General features: G+C 42.4%; 3 protein-coding genes across 5 annotated transcripts; 1 reads left to right on the forward strand and 2 right to left on the reverse strand.

Annotated features, from left to right (window-relative positions):
- The first annotated feature begins 67 nt into the window (after window positions 1–67).
- Window positions 68–12,865, forward strand: sytl2b (synaptotagmin-like 2b). 3 transcript variants are annotated; one of them, XM_060074121.1, is made up of 19 exons: window positions 68–690; window positions 1,501–1,702; window positions 3,263–3,426; window positions 3,652–3,778; window positions 4,252–4,306; window positions 4,955–5,066; window positions 5,294–5,708; window positions 5,805–6,025; window positions 6,112–8,499; window positions 9,360–9,470; window positions 9,558–9,605; window positions 9,689–9,783; window positions 10,053–10,222; window positions 10,401–10,503; window positions 10,625–10,786; window positions 11,264–11,348; window positions 11,461–11,563; window positions 11,716–11,921; window positions 12,061–12,865. In XM_060074121.1, the coding sequence occupies exons 2-19, from the start codon at window positions 1,602–1,604 to the stop codon at window positions 12,207–12,209; spliced, it is 4,815 nt and encodes a 1,604-aa protein (XP_059930104.1). In that variant the 5' UTR covers window positions 68–690; window positions 1,501–1,601; the 3' UTR covers window positions 12,210–12,865. The 3 variants fall into 3 exon arrangements, with proteins under 3 accessions (XP_059930104.1, XP_059930105.1, XP_059930106.1); XM_060074122.1 differs by having other exon boundaries at window positions 11,264–11,342; XM_060074123.1 differs by having other exon boundaries at window positions 5,012–5,066.
- LOC132473846 (zona pellucida-like domain-containing protein 1) lies at window positions 12,524–15,901 on the reverse strand. The gene is made up of 9 exons (XM_060074128.1): window positions 15,791–15,901; window positions 15,454–15,680; window positions 15,037–15,221; window positions 14,807–14,879; window positions 14,625–14,722; window positions 14,452–14,532; window positions 13,807–13,978; window positions 13,478–13,610; window positions 12,524–13,122 (listed from the first exon to the last, which is right to left on the reverse strand). Exons 1-9 carry the CDS (start codon window positions 15,888–15,890, stop codon window positions 12,989–12,991), a joined length of 1,203 nt encoding a protein of 400 aa, XP_059930111.1. The 5' UTR covers window positions 15,891–15,901; the 3' UTR covers window positions 12,524–12,988.
- Window positions 15,902–20,615: 4,714 nt separating this feature from the next.
- On the reverse strand, window positions 20,616–22,653 carry lim2.3 (lens intrinsic membrane protein 2.3). The gene is made up of 5 exons (XM_060074992.1): window positions 22,494–22,653; window positions 22,073–22,248; window positions 21,192–21,341; window positions 20,961–21,095; window positions 20,616–20,815 (listed from the first exon to the last, which is right to left on the reverse strand). The coding sequence occupies exons 2-5, from the start codon at window positions 22,245–22,247 to the stop codon at window positions 20,754–20,756; spliced, it is 522 nt and encodes a 173-aa protein (XP_059930975.1). The 5' UTR covers window position 22,248; window positions 22,494–22,653; the 3' UTR covers window positions 20,616–20,753.
- Between the last annotated feature and the right edge of the window lie 1,216 nt (window positions 22,654–23,869).

The raw sequence follows: 23,869 nt of genomic DNA on the forward strand, positions 1-23,869 counted from the left end.
ATTATTGGTCCTATTATAGTCCCCAGAGGCACGTTTACAGTTTGATATTAAAATACATTTAATCATTGCCAGTGTCACCTGACCTGTTCAGGTGACGGATGGGATTACCTAACCGTTTGCTCACCAGACAGCACGGTAGGCCTTCTGTTTACATTTGATTTAGGAAGAGACAACAAATGCGTCACTAAAGCCTCTGGCATGGACTTCCATCTCATGTATTTATCCTTCCATAATTTTGGTTCATTTTCCTCACGTTATGTTCACACAGTCGAATTACTGAGAGAAAAAGGAGTTTTCTTAATGACACACCGTGATTATGCACGCCTCCCTTTTGGATACCAAAGGTGACCCACCCACTTGACAAACACAGTTAAACTCCCAACTCTAGGGACACCTGCTGGACGATGTGCGCCCTTTGCTCACCTATTATTTCAAACTATGCAGTATGCGTTCAGGTGGTTGTTAATCTATAACAGTTCATACACTCTTACGCTCACTACACTGCTTTTCCAAACATGGGTCACATAATAAATGGCATTGCTTTGCGAACAGGAAGAATCTCGTTAACGTTTAGGGGTGTGTTCTTCTGTACAGTGGCGCTCAGCTGACTGCTGCATGGATACAGAAGCGATTATTACATCCGTGTGCCATCTGTCTCCAGACAGTAGACACAAACTCTGCAGAACTAAGGTAAGATGGCCCATTAGTCTTTTGCTGTTATTGTGCGTCACTTCAAGATATATATTTTCAACGGTCCCATGTTTTACAGCCACGACTTTTACAATGTGTGGTTAAGGTACCATGCATTTGATAGTGAAGTAACTATAACTAACCTCACCTGTACGACTGGAAATATTTCTTGTTATTTTGTTTTCGTTTATCGGCTCGACTGACGACAGAAGAATGGATTTCGTTGAGTGAGATGACTGGACTTAAAAGCAATCACACAACAGAGACATTTTCTTTCATTTTCTTTATCATGCTACTTATCAGGCTACATTGTTTCAGGATTCATGACAGTACATTTTGTATTATGAGGCTATAATTGTAGATTCTAGTTGTAGTTTTGTTCAGATAAGTCGAAAACGACATTTTTTGTTTTACCCTAAGAGTTTGAATAGTTTATTCTAGTGGGCTACAGAAGCATTCCGAATATAATATTAAGGGGACCGTTTAACGAATAGTTCATTGTTTCACTGTTTTATGAACTGCTTACATGCTACTGCAACCAGCCAACCTTGAAAGAGTTTTCTTGAGCTTTTGTTTGCTTTTTTATTATTTAAAGACATGGAAAATTGAGACAGAAATGTTTTTATAGTTTTTTTTTTTTTGGGAACTGTTTGCGTAAACGACTTAGCCATGTGACAAGATATAACTACTAATTACATTGTAAGAGATCACATAATTTCCTGCTTTCTGAATCACTATTTCCGAACCACAGAATATTGTTTTGACGACAAAACAACTGTTCTGTTTTTTTTCACTCTAACACCCTTACAGACTTCTTGATCCACCTCACAGGTGGTTTAACGCTGGAGCTCTGGTTTATGAATCTACTGTGCTGCCTGTGAGGAGGTGGAGGACAGGGAGAGAGAGGCATCATGATAGACCTGAGCCACCTCACGGACGAGGAACAGGAGAGGATCCTGAAGGTGCTGAACAGAGACACAGAGCTCAAGAGACACGAGGAGGAGAGGGTCAGGTACATCCATCACGTCACATTCATGATTAACCTCATACCCATGTAATGGGGCGAGAGGGTCTAGTGGCTAGGGCCTTTCACTGCCCTCCAAAAGGTTCTCGGGTTTTGACCGCCAATGTCAAATCCCTACCCGACTCTAACCCCTACCTGCTCCTCTACAACATCAACATAATTCACTGTAATTTGCTTTGGATAAAACACGTCCGCAAGAAAATACTGTATTATATCCCCATTTTCGGAGGTCTACCTGTAGAAAACCCCTCTTACCAAGACCACCACCTCACCACAACCCCCTGCTCCTAATGGCCATGGATCTAAAGACAATTCATCCAACGCGTCTAGGGATCGTTTCCTGTCTAAGAAGTGTTGCATAGTCACGTCCTTTCTTCAATCATAGCAATCCCCCCAGAGTCAACTTCTTTTCTTGCATGAGAAGAAAAAAAACATCCTCGACTGAAAAGGGGGTAGGGTAGACGGGGGGATGTTTGCGTGGCCATAATAGAATAACCTAATTCGGCCTTTATCGCCCAAATAACCTCCTCACATGAGACTATTAGATAACAGTGCATTTTAACTCGACGCATTGGGTGAAAGATTGTTTTAGCCTCGCTGGGATGAAAACAAATTAAACAGAACAGAGAGAGAGAGAGAGCGAGAACTACCTTGCTTTGAGGAAGATATGGAGCGATATAGTTGAAAAACATGTCACAGCCACACAGAAGGTCTGTTGAATCCATATGCAGTAAGTCTGCAAACAGAATGACCTGACACCGTAGGCCTATTTAACCTACCATAAGTCACTTTAAAGCAAAAACAAGAGGTTCAGGTTGATTGTGAGGTTAAATACACAGTCATACACTTCTGTGGCAGGCTTAAATGAACACAAAGTAAAAATAAAAGGTAGCAATCCCCACAGTCAACAGCAGCATTGTCTTTTCAGGAGATCTTTTGTTGATTTTAGAAAAGCACGAAGCTATTTGCCTTTGCTTCCAGGTAATGGAATTAGCCCCCATCAGTTCTAGAGTGAATTGCTGTTCTGTACAGAGTGTAAAAGGATTAGGCCAATCGTGTGTCTAATGTGCTACCCGTATTTCACATGACCACTGGCCTTTTTCTTTCATAAGGAAACGATGAGCCGGAATGGTCATTCCCGGGCACATGATTCCCATTAACTTCAAACAGATTGGAGGCAGAGGCTCCAGTCGCTATCTTTGAAATCATTTGAAACTGTTACCAAACACAATGATACATTTTGTGTTTTTGTCGTCCGGTTTTTTGTTTTTGAGAAAGCAGCTCATACGGAACCATTTGCCTTGCTGTTGTTAACTTTGATGTTTGAGCTCATTTGTATTCACAGGAATTAATCCAACTGGTGTCATTTTCTGAAGACTTTATGCATTGAAAGAATTCAATAATACAATTTGCGATTAATCTATTGATAACCATCGATAGATTGTAAAGGAAAACATATAGTATGTTATAAGTATATATCATATAATGTGCAGTTATTGTGGAGTGGACTGTAACTATACAGGCCATCTGGGTGCTTCTTTCCTCCAGCAATCTGCAGAAATTACTGGATCGGGGCAAGCAATCGGAAACCAAACTCAAGTACCTCACAGGAGAATGGTTTTATGAGGCAAAGTCTCGGAGACACAAAGACAGGATTCACGGGTCCGAAATCATACTGGCATCCATGAAACAGAGGAGAAAAAGCAACGTAGGTACGTAGACGGGATACAATGACGGAAGTAGCAACCAATGCCACGACTCGCGTAACCATTAGATTCACCTGGAGTTTTTCTTAAGGTTTATTCTCCTTCGCTGATTATTTATGAACCAATTATAAAAATATAAGACACGTCATATGGTACCAACACAGTATTGCTCGATGAAATACTGACATCGCTGTACATAACACATCTCTTTTTCTCTTTTTTTTTATCAAGATTTGACCCTGTCTACGGCAGAGGCCTCAGTAAAGCCCAGCTTATCCAGTCCAAGAGTTTCTCACAGCCTAGCCCCCCCACCAAAACCTGCCAGACTCTTAGATACACCCCTTCTTGTGAAGAAGAGGTAAACCTCTGCCTGTCTGTCTTTCATCTAATTATTTTTTCCTTTATTTCCTCTCTCTTTCACTGTTTCTTTCTTTTAGTAAAATTATGAATTTAATCTACCAGCTGCTGATACATGAGCATACAGATATTGTACAAATTGTATCAAGCACACCATAACCTCAAAGAGTCACGAAAACAGTCAAGTAAACTTGGAGCAACTGTGTTAGGCGCAACTCCCTCCGTCAGGTCACCTGTTGCAGTGGGATTAATTGGAGCAGCGACTTCATATAGCAAACATTTGAAGTACACTCTGTTTACCTGCGTGTGTGTGCTTGGTGAGTAAGTCAACATAGGCGGTACAACCTTGGAATGCAACCCAGTACAATAGAGTAGTTGCAGCTGACCCCATTGCAGGATGCCGTATGATATGCCATTACTCATACTCATACTCATACTCAATACGACCTATCTACCTATGTATCCATCTTATAGAGTTCTGGATGCAGAGAGCAACCAAACCCAGGCAGCATCCCAGTCGCCAGGAAGGGTAGGCATTAATGTGAAGCGAATAGCTACTGTTATGCCGCTTTTCCACCGCACATGTAGCTCGACTCGACACGACTCGACACGACACGACTCGACACGGTAGCAGCACGGGTGCTTTTCCACCGCAAAAAGTACCTCCTGGACGTGGGCGGGGTCGGCTGCGCGAAAGGGCAGTGACGTATTTGTGTACGCGACGCAAACAACACATACGCAACCCACACATGGACAGAACCCACATAACAACAATGGAGGACATCGATCACATTACTATTATTAGCTGGCATGTTGAAGAAGTTGGAGAAGTGGAACATGTTGGCTGCGGCGCTGCTATGGATGTTACCAGCATGGTTGCCATGTCGCTCTCGTGACTTCGTCACACTCTCTGGCCAATCAGTCGCCGGCCGTCTGCCGACGTCACCTTTTAGCATCGGCTCAGCTCGCTTGGAACCTAGAGCGAATAGGTACTAGAAAAAGCAGCCACTTCAGGTACCAGATACCATGGTACCGCGGTGGAAACGCAAAAAATGCGAGCTGAGTCGAGTCGTGTCGAGTCGTGTCGAGCTGGTACCATGCAGTGGAAAAGCGGCATTAGACAAAGGTTATTTGGGGTTGCTTCTGTGTCATTCAGTTACCCTGCCTTTGATTTCAGCCGAGACGCAACCCCTTTAATCGTGCTTCCTTTATTGTTGTGGAACCGAATGAAAAGACGGAAGAACCTATCGTCACTGGGGACCAGAGGGCTCAGAAGTCACCTGACACAGGTCTGGATCCATATTTTAGATAAACATGAGGAAAATAATAAGACACACAAAAATAAAATCCACACACAATGGTCACGGATTTGTGCAAGGGATGTACACTACCGCCATTGGCATTTCATGAAAGGAGGGAGGGAATAGACAAAACCATAGCACAAAGGGGTTTACAAGTAATACTAATCCCGTGTCACTGTTTCTTCATCGCTGCCTTCTGTGCTCTCTGTCCATAGAACCCATGGCTCCCTTGAAGGATCCAACTGCATGTCACTCGACACCAGGGGGCTCTCTCAGCTCTGAAGCGTCTTCTACAGGTGTCAGACCTGTGCCCAAGATGAGAACATTTGCCTCTAGGCGTAGCAGCACTTTGTCTAACAATGCTCCTGGGCACGACCTTCCCGGAGACACAAAGGTCATGGTCCCGGCACCAAGGTTGAGCCTCAAATATGCTTCCCAGAGCGTTGTGGCGAGCCCCTCCAGTGACAGAAGCGTGGAATCACCTGCTCAGGGAACTGAAGCGTCTCAGGTGTCTCGGTTTTCCCCTCATGTTGTTGCTGCTAAGTGTCTTCAGCGTCCCACTGAGGAGCTCCGTAAAGAGGAGCCAGCTGAAGATTTGACAAAGAACATTCCTTCTGTAACACCGGAAACGTCAGTCACAAATGATATAGACTTATACATAACTAAAACCAGTTGAAGTGAGAAGTTGCCGTTAACACAGTTACATTTTTATTTCTGTGATTTCAGTAATATCGCAAGCACCAAGCGTGATGGGCCGAATGCCATCGGAAGAGTCAGCCCGAAAAAGACCAGGGATGCAAAGCCAAAGGAATATGGGGACTCCCTCACTACCTCTCTGTCTACAAATGAAACAAAGGAACCAGAGAGGTGGAAAGTCAGCAACGGTGGATCATCCAGTGCTTCAGCACCTAGAGATGAAGATCTAAGCATGACGCAAAGCGTTGTGGGTAAGCCGAACAACAGCTTTTCTTGTGTAGGCACCTTCCGTATTATCCTCATGGTATAATTATTTCCAAACTTAATTTCTTTTCAGATCAACCTGTACGCTATGACCTCAATTTAATTGAGAAGGCTTATCAGCACACGGCTCCGTCGTCCGTTCCAAAGCCCAAATTATCCCATCAGATCTCCACTGCCAGTGAGGGGGAGGAGGGCTCCATAGCCAAGGTCCTGGAGTGGTTCAGCCGCAGTACGGACAGCAATGATTGGCTGGACATAGAGGACAGCCAACCCACCGTGATTAACCTGGACAGGAAGGAGGATGTCAAGGTAAAAGGAACCCTTGAAGACAGAATGAGGGATGATCATGGATCTCACGTAGTCGAGATGAAGAAAGATCACTTAGTCAAGGAGTCAAATGAAGTGAAGGAGAATATGGAAAAGAAAAGGGAGTCGAGAGTGGTGCGAGAAGATGTGGAGAAGAATGCAAGGCAAGAAGCAAAGGCGCTGAGCATCGAGGACAAGGGAGATGGAAATTTGGCAGGCAAAATATCTAATGCCAAGTTACCAGGTCCCAAAATCCTCAATATCATATCAGACCGAGCGATCAGTGACAAACGGCAGAAACCTGAAATCCTCCAAATGGATGAACTGAGGCAAAAAGAAACAAATGATCAAATAGTTGAACATTTGGCTTCTGCCCCTGAGAGAGTAAAATATAATAAAAGCACTTTCAAAGACAAAACGAAACAGACACCCACATCTAACAGCCAAGGAGAGACAGATTTCCTCACAAGTAGTGGGCATAACATCCAAACAGAGGATATTAAACACAAACAGCCAGATCAAACAAATAAGAAAGATACCTCCATCCATCCCGAACCTCTGATTTATCCTTCACTCACAAACCATAGAAATAAGCCCAATAACACTAAAAAGGATCGGCCTAATTATGCAGCAGATCTTTTAATATTACAAACAAACCCCGAAGTCCTCGACAGACGAGGTTCAGACAATGACCTGCAGTCTGCTCTGAAAGCCTCTCAATACAGAGCAAGCCCCCTACCAGACAAACCGTTATTGACGTTATTATCATCCTCTATAACAACCCCACAGGAGGATGAGTTCCTCAAGGCTCCACTAGAGACAACCCTGCAAATGAAGGACATTCCAGACCATGACAAACTCCGTCAGGCGATTCCCAGCCCGTCAATGGATTACAAGCGGAGTGGAGGCAATGCGCTTTCAACCACTAAGCCGCAAACGAAGAGTCATGGAAATGAAGACACAAAAAGCAAAGTAATTGAAGATGGAGCTGTGAAAACAGGCATGGCTCCTAAAAAAGACTTTATGCAGAATAGAGTCACTTCAAGACTCCCGCTCGGACGTCAGGAAAGCAAAGTAGAGAGGATAAGGGAGCTTAAGTCATTATGGGAGAAGGAAATGAACAAACAAGTGTTGTTGAATGTTAAATCCAAAGATGGAGGTGATGGCAAAATGATCTCTACTTCAAATCTTTCTAAATCTAAAAGATTTTCAAAGTCTGAATATAACCTAAGGTCAATGGGCAAGGATACAGACAATGACCTAGAAGATTCCAATGGGAATATGCTGAATTTTACACAGAGACAGGAAACATCAACCCCAAGTCTTGGCACAAATAGCTCACAATTTAACAATCTCCGTGAATTTTGGGGTAGTTCCAATTTTAGTCGTAGGGGCTCGTTTATGGCTGAAAAGGCCAATACCCACAAAAATAAAGAAATCTTAGATTCACAGTCCCTGAGTTCAGAGTTGCAGCCTTCTGCTGTCACAGAGAAGAGCAGCTTTAGACCAGCCCCACCTGCACAATCAGGTCAGCCCAAAGACAACCGGATTGAATTGAAGGAAAATCCTAGAGAGGAGGAAACCTCAACCAAGCTGCAAAGCAACGTTGGAAAGAAGATACAGTCTCCCAAGGCGAGGACCGACAGTTTCGGCAACATAAGCAGCCGTACAAGTGCCATGCGCCGTTCCACCAGCATGTTCTCGCTGAATGTCAGCAAAGAACAAGACTGTGGTAAAAAGTCTCAAGAAGGAGTAATGAGACAGAGTGCTGATAAGTCTCAACACAGAAGGCAAAGCGACGGCAGAGTCTCAAGTACCCGGAGACCGTCGGTTAATTCCGAATCTCAAGCATTGCGGGCTCGTGCGTTTGTTCCGCGAGACTATCGGCATTACCTCGGCATGACCGAGAAGTCCAGCGTCCATAACTCCCTTGCCCCGGTTGTGAGCGAACAGGGGTCAGACGGCAAGGCCTATGACTTTGACCTGTGTGGTCCGGCAAGAGAGACTTCCCCGGTGGGCTCAGAGGAGCGTTATGGCAGGACGGGAGGCAAAGCATCCCAGCGGGTGAATAACAGCAGTTCAGACACAGGAAGAGAATCGTCTTTAAGCAGCACAGCATCAGAAACCCGGAGCAACTCAAGGACCAGTTCCAATTGTAAGCAGCTTTTAATGCTATTTAATACAGTTAATTAGCAGCTACAAAAATTATATTTTTAAATCAATGATGCAATGCCTGAATATGCATGCATTATAAAATATGAACACCAATGAAACGTTAACGCACAAAACCATGTCTTCCTGGGACATCTATAATCTGTTCATCTTAGTATTGTCTTTATAAATAAAGTCCAGTGTTGAAGAGGGTTGAATCTTGCTGAAAACTGTTGAATGTTGAAGATACTGGCGACTGGTGCTGTGTCAACGTTATGAAGAAGGATGTATCAAGGGACATCCTTGTATGATCCATCTATATCTGCCTCTCTTGGCAGGACATTAATTCTCTCTTGTGTCAACATTACGTGTAATTCCTTATCCTCCTTGTTTGATTTGTGGGCTGGACAGTGTTGGCTTCATTGTGCAGTCAATTTTCACCAACTGTACTGAGTGGTGACATTGAACCGTACCTTTATTTGGATGCAATATATATACATAAAAGAATAGAAAGTGAACCACACCTGGGGATTATGACCCTCATCAACGGCCATGTTGAAGATGCCATGTTTTTCAGATTCAGAAATGCTTTATTAATCCCGAGGGATCAAATTAAGTGACAAAGAATACATCTTCAGAGGTATCAAGAGTTCTGAAAGGAATAGAATTATGTTGAAATTAGATTTTCAACATTATTCTGGAACGTAATCAATATTGTCCTTAAACAAAATGGCATAGTGTCACTAGGCTGTGTTCGGCATACCAACCTGTTGTGGCAGTATAACATGTTAAAGAGGCTTTGAAATTCAATGACTTAAAAAGACTCACTGGTTGTCTGGCTGTTTTGATTGTGTGTTTGTTTAGGGGAGAACGACAGCGAGGACCAAAACCCTGTGAAGAGAGCTCTCAGACGAGCTGAACTTAAAAATAAGACCAAGAGCTTGGAGGACATAACATCATTTGGCTCTTCTACATGTAAGGAAAAACGTATTTATTTATATAGATTTGGATAATTTGACATTTTTAGTGCACCCAATACAATTATATAATTGTATTCTACAGGGCAAGAACGAAGACCAGATCCAAGTGATATGAGACGAAGCAAGAATGGTGAACATTTGGTTAACATTGTTTTTAATTTGGAATGTCACCATGTCAAGTTAATTAAAAACCTTTTTGTTTTTGTTACACAGCCACATCCGTCTCAACTGCTTCCACGGCCTCATTCTCCGATCCAGATCATATGAAAAACATGAGCAAATCAGTGCCCTCTTTTCTCCAGAAGGAGGTAAGCCCAGCGGGTGCAGCTGGTCAAAGCATGCTCTTGATTCCTCTCACCTGCGGTAAACTCAAATAAGCCTGCTGGGATTGTTTTGTTCCCAGTATCCATTCCCATCTATCTTGATCGATTAGGCAACAAATAAACGCAAGGCAATTGCTTCTTGCTTTACCTATTCTAATTCAAACCTCACCTACAGCAACAGGTACTCAATACGATGTGATGTGTATGTGTGTGTGTGTGTGTGTATTTATTTGTGCATGCCTGTTTGTCCCCAGCGGAGTGGCAGTGTGATGACCATGTACAGCGGGGACTTTGGCAATGTGGACGTCACTGGAAACATCCAGTTCTCCATCAACTATGTCCAGAAGCTCACAGAGTTCCACATCTTTGTGGCGCAGTGCCAAGGACTGGCGGCTGTTGATCCAAAAAGGGGCCGTTCCGACCCGTGAGTACACATATAGAGACATATATCTCTAAATATATTTATTATTGATTTATTTTTTCTGTTTCCATATTTTGAACCTGAGTAACAACACTGGTGGCCAAAATCTGAACAAACCCGAATCTTTTCAGTGTTCTTAATCAAGCTTATCGCTACAATCTTTTTTTTTTTCTTTTGTTAGATACGTGAAAAGTTATCTTGTCCCGGACAAAGCCAGTCTCGGGAAGAGGAAGACTGCGGTGAAAAAGAAGACACTCAACCCGACGTTCAATGAAATCCTGAGGGTGAGTATCGCGGGCGTGTTGTGCGCATTCGCCAGATCTGAAATGAACTAATAACATCGCTTGTTCGAACAATGCCATGCAAAGAAGCAACCACAAATGGCTCCTTTGTGCCTCCCCACAGTATCGGGTTCACAAGGAGTATCTGAGGACCCAGACGCTCATTCTTTCAGTGTGGCATCATGATACGTTTGGCAAGAACAGCTTCCTGGGTGAGGTAGACCTGGACCTATCTACCTGGGACTTCGACCACACCCAGATGAACTACTTGGACCTCAGAGCCCGGGTACAGAACAAACCCCTTCACACATCTATACGGACACACACACACACAGAGAGGACAAAAGCAATGACGCATGAAGCACACAATCTGCTTCAGGAAAATACAAATGCCTTCACACTAGCACTCACAAACATGACATAGAAACACAGACACACAACGATATGGACAAAATCTGCGAAGAGATTTACGTACTACCCACACAAGATTCACTGAGAATACATTTGAAGTTGACAGAATATTTTGATAAAACAAAAGGGAATAATGGGTGTAATGTTTTATCATTCACCTATTAACCTTGACAGATATGTGTCTTTGACAAAGCTTACATTAAAAGACACACCATCTTTCAATTGACAACAACCAGTTAATTACTCAAGTGCAATTACTATATGGATATATTGTATAATAATATGTTCTGTGGTATGTTCTGATCGATTGGTTACAAAATGGAGTCTTCATCATCACAACTATCTTTGTCAGATGCCGTCCAGTGTGACGCCTTCTGACAACAGAGGCGAGATGAGACTGGCAATACGATTTCTCCCACAAGTGACAACCAGTAAGGGTCAGTGTGTCGTTTATAAACAGGTTTTAACTCGAGACCAGAATTAGGTATATTAGATTCATTACCTTATGGTCTGGTATTGAAACGTTTCTCTGTGCTTTTTGCTGCACAGCTGTGATGATGCACGGCCCACCCACGGGTGAAATACACATATGGGTGAAAGAGTGCAACAACCTTCCTCTGATCCGAGCCACTATGGATCCTTATGTTAAATGGTATGGCGTTCTTCATCTGTACCATCGATTCCTCTACGGATTGGAACTTCGTACTTGGTTGCATGCTTTGCAGATTTGCTTTAATTAAATGGTTCGGTATTGGTTAACTGGTTCAGTATTTTCCAATTTCTGTATTTTTTTCATTCTTAAAGCTTTGTGCTGCCGGACACAAGTCGGAAAGGCCGTCAGAAGACGCGGGTATTGCGCAGAACGACAAATCCGATCTTTAACCACACAATGGTCTACGACGGCATCAAACAAGCAGACCTGACGGAAGCCTGTGTTGAACTGACAGTCTGGGACCGCGACAGGCTGGCTAGCAATCTGCTTGGGGGCTTAAGACTAGGCCTTGGCACAGGTACACATGCAAAACATGACATGTATCTCAATCCACTCTAGTCAGTTGCTATAATATAAGCATCTGCTGAACGACTAATCACCGTAGTATGTATAATGTAGATATTAATCAAAGTGGTTTGCTCTTTTTCTCGATGTAGGCAGAAGCTATGGTGTGGTGGTGAACTGGATGGATTCGAGTCTGTGTGAGCTGAGGCTGTGGGAGCGAATGATGGCTTCCCCCAATGAGTGGGTGGAGGAGTTGCTCCCTTTAAGGAGGCTGACCTCCGCCAAAACAGCACTGAAATGAGAAGCCGTTATGCCTTGTTAAGAGAAGATCTCCTCTAAGATAAAGCCGGTTTAGAGAATAATACAGTTATGGCATTGACATTTTTACATTTAGGGCATTTAGCAGACGCTTTTATCAAAGTGCCTTGGCAGGGTAAACCGTGCAAGGTGACAGCCAGCTCGTCCAAAGTAGTCACAGTACAATAACCCATTCCATATGACATAATATAATTATTTAATTGTCTCTGATTTATTTTTTTGGAATATTTACCACAAGTGTAAGTAAAGAGTTTCAATTATATATACACACCTGTGATTTATTTTTACTGAGCAAAGACAATGCAGTTTATGTCAATAGAAAATGCTCAAGTGGCCCAATTGTAGTCATTGGGCTTATTTCACGCTAATAGATATAACACAGTAGAGGGTTGTGCAAAGTGATCAAACGCTATCATCAAATAAGAGCAAAAAACTTTATTTGATTGTCATTGTTTGAATCCCCATCAATGCATTTTAAAACCTCAATAATAAAAAATATAGACCATTTTTCTCACACACTATACACCAGATTTATGTACTATATTTGTATGTTAATGATTGTTTTCCGGTATGCCTCCAAAACGGCCTACATCTGTATAGTACAACAACAAAATATTTAATAAAATCATATTAATCTCCCTTTCTCTCTGTGGTCACTGGTTTCCTAGCTGTATGATATTAGGGATGGAAAGATACATCAGTTATATGAGAGCGATACAGAAAGAGTACAGAAAGGGGAACGGTTGAAACAGACGAAAGCGTCTATTTCTTATTCTTCCTTCTCCTGAGGATCAGGACGACGGACACCGCGAGAAGAGTGAGGACACTAAAAGCAATCCCTAATCCAATCGCGGTGCTTCTCAGTGCATTGATCTGTGCCCGAGGAGCTGAGGACTCTAAAACACATACAGAGGAGGACATTGTGTTAAAATAATTTGTACATGGCTGTATATGTATGCATTCATATTTTGACTACAGGATTATCCATTTTTGCCACGTCCAATTATTTGTCCATTCACTAGGGACACATGAGAGAGGGAGTGTGGGAACCTGAGACGTCTAGTTCTACGTCTAGTTCTACAGTCTTCCAGCTGCCACCCTGCTGGGGGGGGGGGGGGTTCACATGTAATGCAGGTTTGTTGCACCACATACATTAGGAGTTTAACAATCGTGATGTCTTTTTCTTTGTTGTCCACACTGAATGACGCCGAGAGATGTTTTTGTACTGAACAACTGTACTTTGGGACTCACTGGTAAACTGCGACACCAGAATAACGGGAGAGCTGACTACCGCTGGCGGCAGTTCGCCAACGGAATCCTGTGGCGGGTCGTCGGTGGTATCTCCCCCTGACCTGGTATCACTCCTTGATTCTTCGTCACAGTTCTAAAAAAAAAAGATTCCTATAACATTCAGGGGAATTTCAGGTCCGTCTGTCGGTCTGTGTTTCTATCTGTCTGACTGATACGCCTGTGTATGCTGTCTGATGCCGTCCATATATCTGTATGTCGGTGTCTGATACTGTCTGTCTGATATGTATGTTTGATCTATCCGTCAATCTGATTGTTACTGTGCTACTTACAGGCACTAAATTGGGGCAGTTGTCCACCTCACAAAGCCGGGTGACACAGTGGAGGAAGAACCTGGAGACAGTATCATTATTGTGTTCCACAAATCTGAATGCCTCGAAGGAGAAGAATGCTGTCTGCTCAAACCCGTTCGAGCCCACCACTGTTTGTCCATCCTTGATACATCTTGAATGAGAAAAAGCACATAAGTCTTGGGATTGCTCATTGGCAGGAACAGAACAAAAGCACTAAGGCTGACCTAGAGCAGCATTTCGAAAGACTTGGTCGCAACCCTGCCGGTGGGTCACAAGGGATTTGAATTGAGTCGCCAAATACATTGGCCAAGTCTTTGATTGTTTTCATCTGCAGTACATCTTTTGTCCACAAGGAAGTGTGTCCGTTTCTACCCAAAGGCAGAGGATTGCAGCTATCCTCTCAAATCCAGCCTAAATCTAGTTGGTTCACATACCAAAGGTGTTCTGGCTGTGCAACCAGCTAACGTTTTCATGAATTGCAGAATCTATGATAATAAATTAATTAAATGTTTTGCGGTTAAATTTCCTGCTCTGATAGTAACATTTTGCGAAACACTGACCTATGGAAACAATGTTTCAAAGTTAGAAATAAAAATATACTGCATAGCCGATAAGAAGACTCACCCTACGAAAAGATCATAAAAGGTGTTGTTTGTGGGCGAATCAGTGGTAGTTGCAAAACATCGGTCGAGTAGCACATTAAACCTTAGGAAGGAAGGAAAGAAGTACAGACAATCATAAATCACAAAAGTATCTATCTATCATTAATGTTAGGGATGGAACCATCCCTGAATTACCTTTCTGTTAAATTTGTCGCCCTAACCATCACAAAAATCCTGGTCTTCAGGGTTATCCCCGAAGTTGGAACAACTAGGGGATTGGTGTAGCTTTCATCCTATTCCACAGAAAAGAAGGAATGCTATCAGGCTATCAAATCCTTGACAGGAATACTGAGCCAAAGGGCTAGAGCAAAACTTACGCTGTAAAGTGCCATATTCAGAGTGCTGATGAAGCTACCGTTATTCTCATTTACGGCATAACTCACACCCAATCTATAATAAATAAACACAGATACATGCAAACATTTAGAACAGAACTCCCAGCAGTTATGTTACATTACAATATGCATAATGGAACACTATTAAAATAAATGACCCCCCAAAGAAGATAAAAGCCTATAAAGTCGGTTCACTGGGTCGGTGTACTCACACTGCAAGTTCCGTGTGGTTCACCAAATATTGCAAGGGATATTTGCAAAGAAACTGGTATTTTATCTGCTTCCGATATGTGATGACTCCAGCAGTAGGGTCATGGGAAGCGATGGATCCCATGACTTTTACATATTGTATATTTGAGAAGTCGGAAAACAGTCCTGTACCGATCTCAGTGATTACCTGTCAACAATAATTGTTAAGTCTGGTTTCACATTTTTATTTTAATGGTGCAGTTTCAATTATGTTAACAAGGGATAATGCCGGAGTTCTTTTTAAATCTTTTTCATATACTATGGTTTACACACATTTGTAAGACATCGGTCTCACCATCATAATTGGAGACAGTTCTATTTTTTTCTATTTATTACTGTTCTCAATGTGGAACGAGCATAAAACGGTCTTATCCGAGTACCTCGGTATAGCAATTGCAGTAACTTTCTTCACTTTCATTCATGGAGACTCTGAATCTCAGTACAGGCGGATTGGCATCCCAGTCTGGTATCCCACGGCACACTTCCTTGCCAAACTCTCCATTCAGAGCCATATTATTTTCGTCATAAAGAGATTGGTAAATAGGGCAGATAAAGACGCTCAACTCCATGTATTCTGGGTTACAGGTCACCTCTATGTCGTCATTTTCTAGTAAGCAAAATAAAGTAATTGAAAAACATAAATAGGAATACATTTGATGTAATTATGTAATTATTGTAATTATGTTTGTTTCTTCAATTGTGGAGACTGCTACGAACCTGGAGGTCTGTTTGTTATATGCACAAGACACGGTGAATCCGTCAGTGCCTCCTGTGCGTTCACTAACCAAAGCTGGAGCACAAGGATAAACAGCCACATTGTTCTAGAAAGCGAGGAAAGAAAGAAAAAAAGACTGTTGTTTTGTGAGAGAGGGACTCCCAATAAACAGTATACTTACATTCAAATACAATCAGTTTAATGTAAATAATGACATATTAAACAATCCTTAGCTGTAGGGATTTTAAAGAACTAAACTGACACGTAATCAAATCATGTCTGGTCCAAATGCAAGTAAAAGTAGCCCAATAGCAAAATACAGATAGCAATATAATGAAAACAGAAATAGTTAAACTGAGACGTATTTAAATAGATTAAAAAAGGTCAACATTTGCGGCGCAGTTACTCGCCAGTTGACTCACCTGTTATTCTTCTGTTACTTCTTGATACAATATCAGTTGCATTGTCCATCCATTTATATGTGCCACAGAGGAGCAAAAGGGTGTGAGTGGGATGATCATAGACAATAGAGTAACCTGAGCTGTTTGTCTTCTTCAAATATTAAGGTCACAGAATTTGCAAATGCCAAAAATATTAAAACCTTTACGCAACACTGAGAAGAAGATTGAATATGGCTTTTATAAAACAGTTTTATCTTTGACACATAATTCTATGACACAAACATTTGATTTCTAACTAAGTGTATTCAAGTATGTTTTTATGAACAACCATCCAAAATTTACTTCCAGTTTGTGTTATTATGCAGTCCAGAAATAAGCATTAACTCAGTCATAAAGCAAGGTATATTAATGTTTGGCAGGTTCAGGGGGGCGGGGTACACAATCCAAACAAATTGGATTGGCTTACCCAAATAAACAGGGCAGTTTGTAGGATTTGAGCTTGTGAATAAAAATCTAAATGTTTTTAAAAAAAAAATCTTTTATTACACGCATTTGTATTGTTCTTGTTTGCAGACTGATTATCGGATGCCCTCCCTCATCTTCAACCGCTTATCCGGGGTCGGGTCGCGGGGGCAGCAGCTCTAGCTGATTATTGGATTTGATATTTGTAATTTCTCTAGCTTGTTTTGTGACGTATCCATTCCCTGCACTGTTCTACAAGTGTTGTGGGCTTGTGTGTTGTGTGTTGTGGGCCATTGGCCCCCAGTTGGGGAGTGGAGCACTCCTAGTTCACCACGACTAAACAAGTCTGGACTATCTGTGAATAATTAACAAACAACAGACACGGCACCAAGTCCCCCTCAGTCAATTAAGTTCATTATTCTTTTTTTTATTGGACAAGCCATTTAAATCCTACTATGTTACAGCCAAACTTCTTAGGAGAGATTACACAAACCTGGGCCGGAAACCAAAAACGAAAGGGGCGGAGCAACGCCTTATGTCCTGTTTCATTACGGAGATATTTAACAAATGAAAACTAATTTGCACGAGTGAATGAAGCTTTCGGACAGGGATTTTAATGAATGTGTTGCTACACTGGCCGATCTTGATTGGGTGTTTACTGGAAAACTTAAAAAACAATTTTATAGAGTTTACTCGTTCTGGCCGAGTTTATTTTCTTTCAACAATCATATCACACACTTACAAATCCCTGCATCCAGCAACATGATTGGTAGAAACAAATATGAAGTGAAAGATAGTGAGACAGTGAGTCTGAGCAGTCTGCCATGTAGATATTAATCCGAGGTCAGATTTGTAAATCCTCTGATGACACCATTTCACTTTTCTGATTTTAAATCCAGTGATAAAGATCTCATTGTAGTTCCCTTGGCCCTTTTGTGCAAAATAATGAAAGGATCTTTTCATTACTATGATTATCGATACCCTAAGGAAAGATTCAAGGTGTCCTATCAAATCAGTGTTACCTTATTACTAACACAAATTCACAGCGAGTACATTGCATTCTAGTTGAGAAGATGCTAGAAAATTAGAAAGCACTGATGTTACATGTGTGTGACTACTTTTCAGTATGAAGATCAATGGCGTTGTCAGAAAGCTTACGGTATTTGCTGTGTTGCTGTCTCCAAAAGTCCAACCTAGGTCGACTTCTGAAAGCAGACTTCAATGTTTCGTCGCATGACAATTCTGTTGAAATCTCCTGCTCCCCAACACTGAAGTCCTCTGGCATTATGGAGGTTTCGATTGCCGAACGAGTTTCTCATCCAGGTGTTCGCTTCGGCCATCACTGCGAAATATTGGCGGAACTTTGTCCGAGCGAGAAGCGGTGCTCAATTATGTTAGTCCTGACTGTTGAATCGTGGATATTTACTGCTTCAATCCGACACACACATTTTCTTAGGAACATTTTTCTTCCACACGGCCCTATCTTGCATCCAGCGCAATTTACTTTCTGCACTGACGCATGTATCGTTGCTAATTTGCAACTGGCCCAGAGCGTTCTTTTCCCTCCACGCCACGCGTTGCTAAATTAGGGACTGATCTTGCGCCCCAAGGGGCGGTTCGGCGAAAGGAGGAGGCGTGTTGTGGCGCAAACGTTCCCTGGTGCTATTTTGCAGTTTCAGAAAACAATTCCGCCACAAACCAGGAAATAACTGGTTTAAAGGCAGTGGCACGTTGTTCACATGCTATTTAAAGGCGCATGCATAATGTTGCTTGTGCACCTCGCGCATACTCTTTGCTTCTCTCATCTACCTAGCCACACATTCTTGGTAAATTATATGGGAAAGAACAGCTGATACAGCGGTAATAAGTTGTACTTTTAAATCAATGCATCTGCAAACACCGTACAGCAAACACATATTTTCTTAACACAGACATCGTGTACAAGCCCATAACTTTTAGGATTGATGAGTATTTGATCGTGAGAAAACATTGTTTTACCGCGAGTGAGTGTTAAAAACAATTAATGAATGCGGGGGCGCTTGTGTGCATCCATCTTTTTAAACCCACGCAAACTAAACACGTAACGCATAATACAGTCCATGGCAATGTATATTAACGGGGGGACACATGCATATTAGGAACACAAGTCGATAACGATAACTCATACAATACTGGTATAAAAATGACATTTGTTAATGTATTGCGTATTCATTAAATAGACAGTTACCGCATATCATATGTGTGTTAAGTTTTCTTGCTGGAGTTTATTTGAGGACTCAGTATTTCTGAAGTTGTGGAAGAAAAGGCTATTCCATGTGTGAATTAGGCCATATTATTTGGCCATAAACTGAGCCATTGGAAGTTTAAAATTCATGTGGCCATGGATCTGTCTCATCAGAGACTGCCAACGCGCTGTCAAAATATCAACTCGTCAGATTGAAATGTGCTCATGGCTCTTAAAGGGGATGGGAGATGGCACTCTCATTGGTTTATTGCACGTTACGCCCAAACCACACCTACGGGTAATAAGGCTTCTTCAGACCAACCCTTTTTGGGTTTGCGTCGGGCGCAAGAGTAATATATCCACCGGTAAAATAACAACATCGCCATAGAACCGCCCACAAAGCTACTCGGGGTTGGCGCTTCTCACTTGCGTTTCAGCCCGTTCAAATAGGGCCCTTAGTGTTCGGTTGTAATACGACATTTGAGATGCGATTGAGAACCAATAAAGCATCCAGCGTTTCTACACGTCTGTCTCACTCACCTGTGCGCTGTCTGATGGCTCAAGTCTTCCTCGGTTCCTTCCCCCTCTTCGTCAGCCGCCATCCCCTGGATCGTCCTGATGCTAACTGTGTTTCCCTCCTCCAAACCGCCGAGGTGAACCAATTCTGGTTGTCTAAGTTCTTTAAAATATGTATATACTTATTAGTCATTAGTCATGTCTCCAGACATGTTCAGCGTAAAGTGAACAAGGAAACGGTGCGAAAAGGCCCAAATAGGGTTTACCTGGCGTGCGCTAAGTTGTCCGTTCCTCCGTTAGAGTAAATGGAGTGCATTTATATAGCGCCTAACATTGCCTAACTTTCAGCCATTCACACATTCACAAATGCACACACCGATGGCGGTGTCAACGATGCAGGGCAACAAACAGCTCGTTGGGAGAAGAAATGTGTCTGATATAATTTATAGTTTAACCAAATATTTATAGTCATATATACGCAGATGTTGCTCCCCGACATTACAGTTGATCCCATTCTGGCCACACTGCACTGGTTTCACGATGAAATGACCTGTGTTTGTGTCTCGACAGTAGTGTCTTCTTCCATGTAATCTTTTGTTTAGTCAAACCACAGAGAGTTGAACACAGGGGCAACTTTAACCTTTTCTTAAAATTCCCTTCATTCCTTTCATTGCACTACCACAACAATGGGTGTATTCTGAGCTTTATCCAGACAAGGCTCAGAGTATGTTATGTCTTTGTCTTTGTGTTGGATGCTGTGCTGATGTGTTAAGCCTTGGATGTTACCGAAAACAGTTGGGATATTTTAAGAAAAAAAACACGGAATGAATGTAAAATTGCCCTACTAAAGTTTATGATCCGGACATGTGGACTAATTCAAAGCCAAATTCAATGACTCACAGAGTGTCTTGGTGCCTAAATGTGTTTTTGGTGTTTCTTGTAAGCAAATGGGGAAATGGTGTCCACTCCACCTCTTCGACTTAAGTTACAGAATTCGTATTAAATTGTTTATCACTATCATACGCTGTGCGCTTAACATACCCTTAAAAGTTTATTCTATGTAGCTTTTCAAAATGACATACAAATTTGGATTTATGTGACCTTTGACCTCGATGCTCATGACATCACAAACATGCTTCCTGTTGCGAGACTGACACCAAAGACAGATTTTATACAGTCCATCTTAACAATTTTCAACTCTTTTTCCAAAATGATGACAAACCATTATATTTTTTTATTCTCATTTATTTAGCATATTTGCAAGTCGTCTAGCAAATCGTGTGTGTCCAAGAACAAAATGCTTCCTCCTAAAGTCATAATTTAAAAGACCAGGGAAGGAACGGTGAAATGCCTTGGCACAGCTCAGCGCGAGTTGGTGTTTCTTGGGCATTCATGCATTCGGTAGGCACACATGTAGAAGATACCTGAAAATAATCATATAACACGATTAACATCACCAGTAATGACCAACACTGATATTCAATGCCGATACAAATTTAAGCCAAACTGAACATGAACAAGAGGTTCTAGCACCTCCTAGTGATGAAGAGCGGCCATTGTCATACACACCTGAGAAGAAAGTGAGTACCACGGCCACCCAGCCCATAATGTAGGACCAGGAAAATCGCCAGTTTCCATAGCGTTTCCCAAAGTAGTTCACCGTGACCCCTGTGTATACAGCCATCGCCAGCAGTACAAAGAAGCCTGCGAACAAAATTCCCACCATCAACATCAACAACACTGTTTACAGTGCTGAGAGGTCCACTTTTTGATGGAAGACGTTCCCCAAAAATCACTTACATGAGATGAAGAAGAAGATACCAGCTGCGAAGGTCTTGTCAAATCCGTCGAACGAGGAGTAGTGGATGAAGGCCATGACGCCGATGACGAGCCCGATGAAACACGCCAGCACGGAGAGGATCATGAAGGCTCTGGTAGCGTCCCAGTAAGCTGTGGGACGGGAGCGGCACAGGGAGAGGTCAAAGCTGTCGTTCAGCCTACTACACTATCGGCCCTATATTCACCTAGTGGCCATCTTGGTTCTAACCATTTGCAGGTTGATGATGACCGGATGCTGGGGTCTGAATCCCGCATTCAGCTCCATCGCTTAGGGCCAAGATGGCACTGAGATGACCGCTATGAGATTCATGGATGGTAATAATTATTTTCAACCAAAAGCCCCACAAGTGTCATCAATTAGCTTTGGCTAAAAACATTCAGATGCAAATGTCTGATGATTGTGTCAAGCTTTTCTATGTTTTTGTATTTGCAGAGTGATTATATTTAAGCATTCGGATGGCCAACAGGTGAAATAATTCTATCTTCAGGTAAAATCCTTCTCTGCGGTACCACCTCAAAGACCTCCCCACGGCACTGGTTTCGACTGACACTCCAAGCCTGGTCTGAACACTCTGGGAAGAGACAAGCCAAGGGATCTATTGATAGTACATCTGGAGAAGAAAGTCCAGGCTCCTCTGGAGTCATGGTGGGTTGCCATCATGATTCCTTTCTATAGCTTATACGCCACACCTGTCCGGAGCAGTTAGGGTGAGGCGTCTTGCTCAAGGACACCTTGACACTCAGCCAGGTGGAGCTGGGGCTCAAACCAGCAACCTTCCGGTTACCAGCCAAGCCACTCTACTCACCAATACTTCTTCTCAGCTACACACACTCTTCCTTACCGATGCTATCTGTGTGTGTCATGCATTTCCCAGGCACACAGTATCGCCAGAGGCCCTGGTGCATATAGTTGTTGGAGTGACGGTACTGCATCCAGTAGTCGGTTGCCGTGGAGATCATGAGGAGTATGTTCCCCATGCCGGCACAGAACAGCCCTCCACCCATGAAGCTGTACATCCTGCCAACAAACGAGCCAACGATAGAAGGACGTGAATTAAAAAGAGAACACACTATAGGCTCTATCTGTTTAGATGGGGAGAAGGGATTGCACAGCCAAAAGGTGGTCACAGTAGGCCCCTAAATCATTTCTAAATTAATTGAAAGAATAATTTACAAGAATGACACAGAAAGAATGTTTCGTCAAAATTGATGACACACACAAGAATGTGACATGCATGTAAAAATCATAAATTGACCGTCTACCTTATTTCGTTATCTCACGGTAAACGTGAGAATCTCCTGAATGACGTGGGTCGTGAACGCACGGCGGAGCGCGGTATTGCCTCGGGGTGGTGGACAAGTTTTGTTTGGGCATAGGAAACCGGGCGAACACACTGCCTGTCGGGACAAAGGGGGACACGCAGAGTCCCAGCCAATCACAGGGGATCAGTTTTGTTTTTTGGGGAATTTGCTGAAAATACAAAATTGTTAAAGCGCTGTGCAAGTCCCCTATGATAGTGATGACACATGGCTTTCGATTCACCGCGTAACACGGCCCCCCCAGCTAAACGGATGATGTGCAACAGGCCTCCACCACGCCGAAGCTGCAAACGTTTATTGTTGCAATTTGATAAAATAACTTAACAAGTAAGTGACAACAGAATAACACCAAATAGCAAAATAAGACTTGTACAATATACATTTTTAGTTACCCCAAATAATTATTGGGGAATCTGAGATTAACTTCACTTTTTTTGTTTTTGACCTTGTTTGTAAGAACCTGGGTTATCATGAACAGTAGACAGGGCTGGCGTGGTGGCCTTCAGCTGTAATAGTCTGGGTTCGATGCCTCATGTCCATGATCTATCTGTGGGCATCTTGAGCAAGATGGCCATAACTGCTCCTTAAAGTACTTGAATTCAATGTCATCGCTTTGGATTAAAGTGTCTTCTAAACGTCTCAAGAGTAAATAGTACATGGTAGTGCACTATGTACTGTCTTCCCAATGAGCCATCACAGCCATTTTATGTTTAAATAAAAGTGATACAATTCAAACAAGGCATGTAATCACCATAGCATCAGTCATTTAGAATTGTAATGACAAATAAATTATGACCTGGGATATATTTTATATCATATGGTAATGGGTTTTTATAACTTTATATATATATATATATATATATATATATACATATAAATATTAACACAATCAAAAACACTGAGAAACAACATTAAAACCTTTCTCAAGTGATAGTGTAGGCTGCCTGACCTTGGACATTCACTTTTGGCCACACATTCCCATGAGTTAAAATAATAAGGTAGGACCTCCATATGACCACTAGGCTGTGCCTTTCTATCAGGGAAAAACACATCGGATTGCTCCAGGATTATCAGATTGTCACGCATTAATCTCTGCCGCCACAGATGGAAGGATACAGTCACTGGGTTGGTCCACTGGCATAGTCATCCTTGACGCAGTAACCCACTCGGGAAATGAAATCTGTCCGTTAGATAGCGTTTTGTTGATCTATTGCTTTGTTTCAATGGTAAACATGCTTTATTCATTTCCTAAATCCGTCCTCACCCCTATCCCTGTCACGGCGCTGGACACCGGGGACAGCACAGATACACTATAAACC

This window comes from Gadus macrocephalus, chromosome 16 (assembly GCF_031168955.1).
Source record: "Gadus macrocephalus chromosome 16, ASM3116895v1".
Classification (NCBI taxonomy): Eukaryota; Metazoa; Chordata; class Actinopteri; order Gadiformes; family Gadidae; genus Gadus; species Gadus macrocephalus.

Excerpts from the sequence above, each read along its gene's own strand:
- sytl2b (XM_060074121.1), top strand. The coding sequence starts at position 1,602 with ATGATAGACCTGAGCCACCTCACGGACGAGGAACAGGAGAGGATCCTG. Across the intron at positions 10,504-10,624 it reads CGTTCAATGAAATCCTGAGG|TATCGGGTTCACAAGGAGTA; the intron begins GTGAGTATCGCG and ends GCCTCCCCACAG. Across the intron at positions 11,922-12,060 it reads AAGACTAGGCCTTGGCACAG|GCAGAAGCTATGGTGTGGTG; the intron begins GTACACATGCAA and ends TTCTCGATGTAG.
- LOC132473846 (XM_060074128.1), bottom strand. The coding sequence starts at position 15,890 with ATGTGGCTGTTTATCCTTGTGCTCCAGCTTTGGTTAGTGAACGCACAG. Across the intron at positions 14,533-14,624 it reads GCGACAAATTTAACAGAAAG|GTTTAATGTGCTACTCGACC; the intron begins GTAATTCAGGGA and ends TTCCTTCCTAAG. Across the intron at positions 13,979-14,451 it reads TTTTATGATCTTTTCGTAGG|ATGTATCAAGGATGGACAAA; the intron begins GTGAGTCTTCTT and ends TTCTCATTCAAG.
- lim2.3 (XM_060074992.1), bottom strand. The coding sequence starts at position 22,247 with ATGTACAGCTTCATGGGTGGAGGGCTGTTCTGTGCCGGCATGGGGAAC. Across the intron at positions 21,342-22,072 it reads GACACACACAGATAGCATCG|CTTACTGGGACGCTACCAGA; the intron begins GTAAGGAAGAGT and ends CCCGTCCCACAG. Across the intron at positions 21,096-21,191 it reads TATCTTCTTCTTCATCTCAT|GCTTCTTTGTACTGCTGGCG; the intron begins GTAAGTGATTTT and ends TTTTGTTCGCAG.